This window comes from Theobroma cacao, chromosome 4, assembly GCF_053813885.1.
Source record: "Theobroma cacao isolate CCN51 chromosome 4, ASM5381388v1, whole genome shotgun sequence".
NCBI classification, from domain to species: Eukaryota; Viridiplantae; Streptophyta; class Magnoliopsida; order Malvales; family Malvaceae; genus Theobroma; species Theobroma cacao.
In genome coordinates this window covers 36,689,597-36,700,075 of record NC_142642.1, presented here as the reverse complement: position 1 = coordinate 36,700,075, position 10,479 = coordinate 36,689,597, and the positions used below count along the sequence as shown (strand labels likewise).

Sequence of the window (10,479 nt, the reverse complement as noted above, 5' to 3'; positions counted from 1 at the left end):
GAGAAAGTAAAAATTTCTTAAGAAACAGTGCTAATTAATTATGCGATATTAACATGAATCAAATTTTTAAAGTAGAATGCTAATTGAATTACAATGAGGGCAAAATTAAAACTCTTCCTAAGCTTGGTAGATACACAGAGTACTACTACCAAGGTGTTTTTTTTCCTAGGATAAATCCATCTCTACCCAGAGTGACGAGGATCATCCCGGAAGGCCACTGCTGCTTGAGCAGGAAATTTACATCACGCCCATCCATTTCCTCTTCCACTGGAATTCTGCCCTCTTGAATCTGATGAAGAAGTTGGGACGACATAGCTTGATCTCTTCTTCTTATGTGTATTCCATGTAATTATTCGCTCATTCCAGGAACTTCCTCCAACACCCTGATGTTCAGATTTTTCCACACCAGGGTATTTGGGTTTCTCATTCGTTTCACCATTGGACTTGAGTGTCTTCGGAGCTGAACCGTAGGTATCTTCACTGGTTCCCTCGCTTACTGCCGGTACATTCTCGTTCCTATATTCTAAAACCTTTTTCTCTACTCCCACGTTATTACTTGCAGATTCATTGGCCCCAGGAGGAAGATGGTCTTTTCTCTTTCTTTTACTTGACAACGTTTTTGCCATGTCTTCTGCATTTTCCACAGCCTTCATAAACTGTAAGTCACTCAATGTATCCGGATAATAATTTCCCCCCTTCCTTTTTCGCTTCCCTAATTCAACATTGTTATTTTCTAAGGCTTTGGCCTTCCCATCATCATTGTTAAGTTCATATACCCACTCAGGTACCTCATGTTCGTCCATGAGTCGAGACCTATAATTCTCCTTCAGTCTTCTTTCCTCGTCCATTTGCTCAAACATCCGGAACTCCTCATCTGTACGAGCTGCAAGCCGGTTGATTTCTCTCTCACTTGGCACGTCTGTTCCAAGTGAGCTTGTCCCTCTACGCATGATTTCTTCCAGCATTTCTTTTCTGTCCTGAGCTGCATTATGTCAATATGATCACATTTAGCAGGGTATTGAATTTACGCAACCAGAGAATCAAATAGGAATACAATCAAAACATGAACTTAAAGGAGAAGACACGTTGCCATGCGATAGATGAAAACAACAATTGCTCCAGTATATTACAAGAAGAGAATTAAATACACATATTTTGAACCAAATTCACTCGCATAATATTCTTTTCCCATTAAATTTCTATCAATTTAGTCCCAAATTAAAAAAAAAAAACTGATAAAATTGCACTAGCCCAAAGAGGAGCAGTAAATTTAATTTATCACCCACTAGAATGATAAATTTGTACCTTATCCCCACACAAAACCATTCATACCATCCAAACATACGTATCTACCAATAACTTGTGCATCCTGCAACTGCTAATTATCAAATATACTAGGACAGAACTGAGGAAATATTAGTATATTACCTATCTTATCTCATGCCATACTTATTTTATGTTGCATGCATGACATAGATAATGATTAATTCAAGCACAACAAACCTGTGGAAGTTGTATTAAATAATCCAGCCTGGATGACCTTGGCATCAATACCCATCTTCTGCTTTGCACGCTCCAAAATGACCTCTTCAATTGATCCAACACTAACCAGCACAAAGACCCTGACTTCCTTCTTCTGCCCTATACGATGGGCTCGATCCTCTGCCTGTTGGTCCATTTGGGGGTTCCAGTCACTATCAAAAATTATTACAGTGTCTGCTGTCTGCAAGTTCAGGCCAAGACCTCCAGCACGAGTGCTTAATAGAAACATAAAATAAGGAGAGTCTGAAGCATTGAACTTCTTCAGCAAAGATCCTCTTTCCTCAGTTTTTGTAGAGCCATCAAGTCTTAGATACATGAAATCATTGAGTCTCAGATATATTTCAAGAATGTCCATGAGATGAGTCATTTGGGAAAATAGCAGGACTCGATGGCCAGCTCTCTGAAGTTTTGGGAGTAAACGATCAAGGAGCTCAAATTTTCCCGATGCTCTTACAACCTCCTCTCTCTGCCACATATTGTAGTTAGGCACAAAGAGGTATGGGTGGTTACAACACTTCCTCAATTGCATTGTCAGGTTTTGGAGGCTCTTTGATTTCCCAGACCCTGGAAAATTCAAACTTCTTAGTTAACAACTGTCAACTATTTCTACTTTCCTTTTCAGTAAGGTAGTACTACTGCTAAGATGGAAACCATTTAATGCAGTTCAAATGAGATCAACAACAAATGTGAAAAGCCCAAGATTAAGACTTGACTAGTGTAAATTGGATAAAAAAAATATGGAAAAGATTATACAAGATAGGTAAAACTCTGTTGACAAATTGAGAAAGTTGTGGTTGATACATTGCAACTCTCATAGGACAAGACCCATCTCTCTTCATTTCGTGAAGAAAGAGTTGGCTACTGAAGTACTTGCTTAGCATTTTGAAAACAATGTCAATCCCCTTAACGGTATTAAAGACAGCATGGACAGTTTTTGACAAATAGATAAAGCAAGACATCATTAAAAAAAGCCAACTCATCACATGAAAGTAGAATCTACAAACCATTATCTAGCCCAACCCTGCCCTTTTCTGTTACTTGCTGATAGTACGCTTTCTGCCATGCTGACAGATCACATTTGAGTATAACCTGGGATTTTCCAGGAAGGTATTTTTCCACCTCATCTTTTTTTCTCCTCAAGATGAATGGCCTTATAACCTGAAAATCAAGGAATTGTATCAAATATAAAGAAGTCCAAGGATAGATGGGAGAGTTTGAAACAACAATGAAGACCTACATGATGCAGACGACGAATAATCAAGAGTTCTTCTTCATCTGTAAGAGAAAGATCACCACGATCTGCAAAGGGGGCATTAAACCACTCCTCAAAATTCTGAACTGAATTGAAAATGTTTGGGAGAAGAAAGTTAAGGAGGGACCACAATTCTTGTAAACTATTTTGTATTGGGGTCCCAGTTAACAGAAGTCTACGCTGGATCTGATAGCTGCACACAGGTGAAAATTCAATTAGAAAAGCCTTTACAATTTTCATGCACAGACATAAATCTTTCAAAGGCAGTGAAATACTTTAGCCTCAAATTATGTTACAGAAGGGTAAAATTCAAGACAATTCATCTTTGCAATTTACTTTAATGCAACCATAAACTGCTTGTTTTCAAAACAAACTCTAAAGACAAAAAGTGTTTACTGCAGATGACATTCAAAAAGAGCATTTAAACTCAAAAGCACAGGAAGGGAAAGCGAGGTAAGGAACGAAGAAAAATAGAAAGTATTGCCGTCTAATCTAGAATCCTGAAGATTCATATGTTGACATTTTTCAAGCCAAAGTAATATCAGTCAAGTGGTATCTGGCTTGAACAGATTTGACAGGCAACCTAAAGCAACACACTGCATTACGTAATTAGTAGATTGCACCTCTATCAATCTATCTATATAACCCTCCATCCCCCCCAACTCTGTACCACACTGCCCCCCGCCCCCCCCCCCCACAAGATCTGGCAACTTCACGGAAAATAAAAACTCTAAATGTATATTGAAACCAGTGATGTAATAGGTAACCTTACAAAGTGGGAAAAGGTTTGGTAGGTAACGTAGATTGAAAAGAAAAGGGTGAAAAAGGAGGCAAAAATAAAACAATCATTATGCAAGAGGTAAGCAATTCACCTTTTCAATCCTTACATTTTCACTCTTCTGTTATGTTTCTACAGAAAGCTACAAGCCACATGCAATTTAAAGACCCAAAGCTAGTAAGGCCTCTTGCTAATCAATTGTATTACCTCAGAGGTGAAACAAGATATAGGAGAGAGGTCTTTAGGATCAAGAATACCCATACCAGCAGGCAATGGCAGGAAAAAGTGGGATATGTAAAACTTTCCGATAAAACACGATTGCAATATGGGAGGAGATATTATTAAGTTTATCATCATACCCTGAGATGAGGGTTCGTGCAAGAGCACACTCATGATTCTTTAACCGATGACCTTCATCAACAATCATGTAGTACCAGTGTATCTTCTTCAAGAATGCTTTATCTCTCATAATAAGATCATAGTGGGTGATCAACACGTTAAGTTTTCCATCTCTTGATATTTCTTCCCTCATCGTCTTCCTCTCATCTAAACGTCCATCATAAAGGATTGCATGGATGCTGAAACAAGAAGAAAATGCATAAGAAATTTAAAATTATAAATTCCATGTGCAAAATTAATGAATCTGTATGAATGAATGTGTGCATGTAAACATGCACATACATGCGTGAGAGAGAGAGAGAGAGAGAGAGAGAGAGAGAGAGAGAGAGAGAGAGGGAGAGAGAAAGGGAAGGAGGAAGATGTTTTCAAGGACTACTTTGTGTATACCTAGGAGCCCATGTCGAGAACTCATGGATCCAATTTGGTAGTACAGCTTTTGGAGCCACTATCAAGTGGGGCCCAGCCACGCCTTTGTTCTCCATGAGATATGCAATTAATGAAATAGTCTGTATTGTTTTTCCCAACCCCATCTCATCAGCTAAAATTCCATTAAGGTTGTTATTGAACAAAGAGAGCATCCATTGAAGCCCTTCTAACTGGTATGATCTTAACTCTCCACCTAGAAGCATGGATGGTTGCTCAGTTACCTGTTTACAGAACATAAACATTTAGTAGCTTCTTCCCAAAAAATTAAACAGAGATTAAAAGATCGTGAATATTGCAAACATGGACAGTGCACAATGTGAATAGAATATGCTTAAGGAGAGACCATAACGAAAGCAATTAGGTGGATACACTAGGAAGTAACATTGACTATTGGTAGAGGACTATTCACAGGCATCCACCTGGACCTGTAAATTATATTATTGAACATAATATACTCCCATAAAACAAATTAGCCACAAATTATAATTACCACAAAAACCCAAGAACAATCTACACATGTTCAATGAGATTGAATCCATGACTAAGGGATTGCACAAATGCTTGAACATATTGAAAGTACTAACAGAAAATCATCTTCCAATAGTTAAAAGAAAGCAAACAAAAACATTTAAGCTGCTTTTATCGCCATGAATGTGCAGCAAGTAGACATACACATTGTTCCAATTTCTTACAGTGCAATTGAATTCTGTGATAATCAAATCCCAATGGTCCTTTGGCCAAAAAAGGGAAAATCCCAATGGTCCAGGATACAACATTAAAAATGAAAATAGACTAGTATAGAGTCATATGAATAATAGGGCTTATAACCTTACCTTCTCCTGGATTGAGTGAATAGCAGAGTTATACTGCCGCTGACCTTCAAGTAGATCACTGGAGTCATCATTCTGATCCGAGTCAGTGGCATCTGTAACTTCTTCGGGTGGTGAATCTTGAGGAGTTCCATCCTTCGAAGCCTCCACCTCCGGTGAATCAGAATCTAAATCTTTCAAATCTTCAATGCCATCTGAAACTTTCACATCTTTCTGCCGTTGAACAGCAGCTCCCAAATTAACAAGGAGCTTATTTGTTTCCGCAAGAAGCATAGTTAATCTTTCATTCTTGCTCTCCTTTACTAATCTCATATATGCTTCTTGATCATCAGCCTTCAGGGCCTGGAACCTCAATTTCTCTGCTCTTGTAGCACGTTGTCTTTGCCTTCCATGCCATGCCTGTTAAAATACCAAACCTGTAAGGCTCTTTATAGTTTATACCACATGTTGTGATGCCTATAGCTTCTCATAATTGATGTCAAATTAAGTAAAGGAACTATAAATCATTGTTTATAATTACAAAAGATACTTAACTGGGTAACTTATTTCTTGGAAGGTTTTCCTTCAGGATGCAATAAGTACTTATTCTTTTTCCAAAATATACTTAATATATAAATGTTGAAACCACAGTGTGGTTGCAACTGAAAGCACAGTAAAAAAGTACACATTTTCTAATTGCAAGACTACCAAAATCTTTTCCTATTTATGTTTGTATGACTTGAATAAACAACAAGGTAATATTAAATGAGGATGTTTCAATAGCCAGGAAACATCTAAGCACTCAAAAATGCTTGATTAAAGGTACAAATACTGGAATTCCCCATACCAATGGAAAGAAGTTGTTCAGATTTTCATATGTGTTTAGGAAGTGCCTAAAACTGATGTTATATTGAACACATGCAATGCATTATTGAGAAAAGAGAGAAAGAAAGTAAGGGGGACTTTGCATATAATAAGCCATGATAAGCAATGGTTATTGTTGCAGTATAATAAATTATACCTATCACAGTATGACTTCATTAGAATACAACTAGGTAATTCGTATAAAGAGCTTAATGAATGTTTTACAATGAAATCAAAAGGCTTGAATGCACTCCATGTGATGCTTCAGTTCACAAAGGCTTAAAGCGAAGCTGTAGTTTCATCAATTACCTATCTAACATCTATTTTTCATTTCCCCATGAACCCTGTAAATGCTTCCAATTAGTTTGATCAATATTTGGTTCAAGACAACCATTTCCACAAAATTCCCCATATATTCGCCTTCAAGTAGGGCGCATGACTTAGCACCCATGAATCCCTACCAGATATATAACAAAGCAATAAAATATATAACACAAAGAGAAAGCATTATACCTGGACACCATCATTCCTTTGTTTTCGACGCTTTAGAGTAGCTTGAATTTGCAATTGGAAGTCACGGAAGGCATTAACTATTTCTGAAAAAAATTTCTTCTTTCTATTCTCCACTTGGTTCCTTTCCTCCTCCCTCAATCGTGATAGCCTCTGCACAAAAATTTTTCACTTCATCAACAGTGTATAAGAAATTTCAATCCCTTTTTGACACATATTAAGTTTTTTTGTTTTTCCTTTTAGATAGCGCATATATTGATTTTGTATTCTACAAGACTTCTACGATTTCATCTCTACTTCTCCTAATACAAAGGATTGGACTCACTCATTGAAGGGCTTTCTAATAGCAAAGCAATCCCAAAGTCGACCCAGTGAACACTCTTACCCCTTCTCCCATATCCTCTAGACAACCTCTGCACATGTTACGTGCTATACCTTTTACATAGCCTGTCCCAAGTCCAAATAAAGAAGAAGCTTTGACAGCTAAAGTAAACTTTTTAGTCACATCCTGTGGACATGAGATCTCAAAGGAAAAGGATTTGATAGGTAAATACTAAATGGCAACCATAAATTTCTCAGTGTCACCTCATTCCATGAGGTTGAACTACATTTTTATAGATACTAAATAGCAACCATAAATTTCTCAGTGTCAACTCATTCCATGAGGTTGAACTACAGTTTTATTATATATTTCATCCAAAACCAATAAACCTAGATTTCAATATGCACTTTCTCAAGCAAGACTAAGTTAAAATAATTAATAGATAAGTAAATGACCTCATAATCCCGTTTCTTTCTCGCTTGATCATCAGCTTCTGTAGTGAATGGAACAAAAATTCCATATGAAGGAAAAGGCAATCGCATCATGCCCCAGTCAAACAATTGCTTGTCAGGAGATGTGCAGTTGACATGAAGCCAGTACTCAGAACTCACATGAGAACGTATCTTGCTTTGCAACTCTGCTAGCTGCCAGGTAAAAGGTCCTTGGCCACAAGGACATTACTCATATCATCAACCAATACCAAGATAAAGCAGGAGGTAGAAAGAACTTCTTCAGTTGCATGCTTTAGTTAGATAAAAGGGCTAAAGTGGCAACAAGGAATATATTGCTATGATATCTCATTATATAGGCTGCATTTGGTCGTACTTCACAGAATTTGAAAGTCCTTAACAGAACAGTTCTTAGACAACAGAAAGCAAGTTTGTAAAAACAAATTGATTCTGTAGGCAATCAGTCTAAAGGTGGAGAAATAAACAGCTGCCCAACCAGTAGAACAGATAATTGCATTTTCTGTATTAATATGTGTATCAGCAACTTTAGTGCAGTAATTTACCTTTAGTCCATAGAGTTCAAGTAAGCACTTTGCCTGAAGGTCCCTCCCTCTGCTTGTAGGCAATTCTGATTTAAAATATAAAGGCGTAAGTAATCCTTCTAAAAATGGTCGTCCAAACTACAACTTGAAATTGAATTTTGCTACACTTAAAACTCACAGATGTCTCTATTAGAAAGTTAGATTAACCCCCAAACCAAAAATAGAAGATTTTCTATCACAAAAATTTTCACATATAGTGACTATGTGCAAAACCATGAAATATTTGGTAAAGATCCTTTATAGAAAATAACAACCTTCAAGTTCATTCAACCGATGATGAATGTGGCTCTGATAATGGTTTTCCTTTGATTCTGCCAAGCCAAAACCAGACACGCATTTTGAGCGTTGTTTTGATAGTGCATCATCAAGGTCACCCAATAAATCATCCTTCTTAAAATTAGAAGATTCATCCTGTCACATGAATGTTAAATCAACATTTTAAGAAACCAGAAGCGGAAAGATTATATTCTGGCACTACAATTTAGAATTACTGCAATAATTGTAAGTCCAAATGCACACAGCAATGAAAGCACACTTTTGCCATGTTAAGTTTCTCGTAAAAGGGCAGCACTGCAACTGCAAATCTAAAACCCCTAAAAATTATCTATAGGCATTAAATTCAGTCGATTTCAGCACAAAGAAAAGGGCGGGGGGGGGGGGGTGTTGTCTTAGAAAACTGAAAACAATTTAACACATGAAGATCAAGCAAAAGATAAGAGCCAAAATACTGAAACAGAATCCCCTACGCCTTTCCTAGAGAACTTCAATTCAACAGCAAAATACAAAAACAAGAAGAGGTTATTATTACTCCTTATATCACACCAAAATCCAGAAGTTCTAATGAAATCAATCCAAAACCTAACCTCATAATTTCTTCTTCAAAAACACAAAAATAATATGGACCTGAAACAAGACTTGGCCATCCCAAGAACAAAAAATGAGGCCCAAATTCATAGCAATTACCCACACAATAGAAGCAAACTAGTAGGAGAGTACCTAAGAGAAACAACACATTCTAAACAAAACAGACCAAACCAACAAAAGGGTATCTCAAACACAACCAAAAAAAAATAAAACACAAATCCACATTAAAGGCATAAATTTCACAGAAAAAAAAAACTCAAAATTCACAATAATTTCTCACAAAACAAACCAAACCAACAAAAGGGTATAAAAAACCACATAAAAGAACAAAAATTCACAGCAAAAAGAAACAAATTTCAGAACAATTCGACACAAAACAAACTAAAAAACCCTCAAATTCACAACAATTCCCAAGGCAAAAAAAACTAAATATCAAAAAGGAATTTCCAAAAACACGGACCGTTCCCATCTGGGAAACTCCAGCCTCATCAGAGCCATCATCACCCTGGGTCCCATCATCCGTGGCCTCTGAAAGACCTTCTTGTTCATCATAACAAATAGAGGAAACGACGTCGAATAGGTCAGGGGGGAGAGGGAGGTTCCTAGAGACAAAGTTAAGGGCACAGATCAAAGACTTTGCCTTCTGTAAATTGTCTAAACAAGGTTCCTCCTTCTGCTGTTGGTGCTCCAGCTGAGCCACCATGGCGGGAACGAATTTTTTCGCAACGGTTAATTTTTCTTTTCTTTTTTTTTTTAATTTAAAAACGAGGGAAGGTTTATTTTGTAAAGAAAATAAAAAGAAAAGAAAAATTTTTTATCTGTTGCCTTTGTGGGGTGCTTAGTAAGGGAGATAACACACTCTCTCTCTCTCTCTTTATTTTCTTTTTCTTTCTCTTTGGCCCGAAAACCTTCTCGATCCTCTTGTTGGTTCGGCGTTTTCTCTCTCGTTTTTGTAAGGAGGGATAATTAGGGAGCCAGCCCTAGTTTTATTCTGCACAACCAAACACGGCTCTATGTTCTCTTGAAATGACAAAACTGCCCCTCTTTAAGTACATAGTCGCCCTCGTAACTCCTTCGCTTGGTCGGTTCTTTTGACTTTATATAATTATAAAAAAATTAAAAATTTTTACTCTAATTCTACACAAATTCTGATGAAGATAGAAAAAAACAAGGGAAAATATATGCATCGCCAAAAAGTAAAAGAGATAGAATATGAAAGATTAAGAACTGATGTTTTTCAATAGAAAAAAAACGTCATCACTTACCAATTGCGAATTACGTAGTACTTAATAGGTTTCTACTCTATTTTTTTATTTTTTTCAAGTGAATGATAAACTTAGATTATTAATTTTACTTAATAAAATTATCAAAATACTTTTAATTCAAAATTAACCTATTTGTCTACAATTAAATATGTTTTTATAATTTTATTAGACAAAATCAGTGATCTAACCCATTATTGAAAATAAAAATTATCCTCTTTAGAAAAAATATATCGACAAAATTGAGAAAAAAAATTATGTCACGTAAAAGAAATTAAAATCACGAAAAATATAAATAAAATTTACCCATAATTAAATAATATAGTGAATTTTATTTGTTGGAGTAAAAATAGTAAAGAATCAGTTTAAGAGGTATTTATATTTAGATATTTAACTTAAT

At 36.3% G+C, this 10,479-nt stretch overlaps 1 protein-coding gene across 1 annotated transcript; it reads right to left on the bottom strand.

Annotated features, from left to right (window-relative positions):
* Nucleotides 1-13: 13 nt before the first annotated feature.
* On the bottom strand, nucleotides 14-9,765 carry CHR23 (homeotic protein regulator). The gene is made up of 12 exons (XM_007034618.3): nucleotides 9,278-9,765; nucleotides 8,208-8,364; nucleotides 7,915-7,979; nucleotides 7,358-7,546; nucleotides 6,584-6,733; nucleotides 5,231-5,626; nucleotides 4,359-4,618; nucleotides 3,932-4,150; nucleotides 2,780-2,987; nucleotides 2,547-2,700; nucleotides 1,504-2,106; nucleotides 14-982 (listed from the first exon to the last, which is right to left on the bottom strand). The coding sequence occupies exons 1-12, from the start codon at nucleotides 9,518-9,520 to the stop codon at nucleotides 243-245; spliced, it is 3,384 nt and encodes a 1,127-aa protein (XP_007034680.3). The 5' UTR covers nucleotides 9,521-9,765; the 3' UTR covers nucleotides 14-242.
* Nucleotides 9,766-10,479: the final 714 nt, after the last annotated feature.

Coding starts and splice junctions, on each gene's coding strand:
- CHR23 (XM_007034618.3), bottom strand. CDS start 9,520: ATGGTGGCTCAGCTGGAGCACCAACAGCAGAAGGAGGAACCTTGTTTA. Junction 6,734..7,357: donor GAAAGAAACGGGATTATGAG/GTCATTTACTTA, acceptor ATTTTTGTGCAG/AGGCTATCACGATTGAGGGA. Junction 2,701..2,779: donor TTATTCGTCGTCTGCATCAT/GTAGGTCTTCAT, acceptor CTTGATTTTCAG/GTTATAAGGCCATTCATCTT.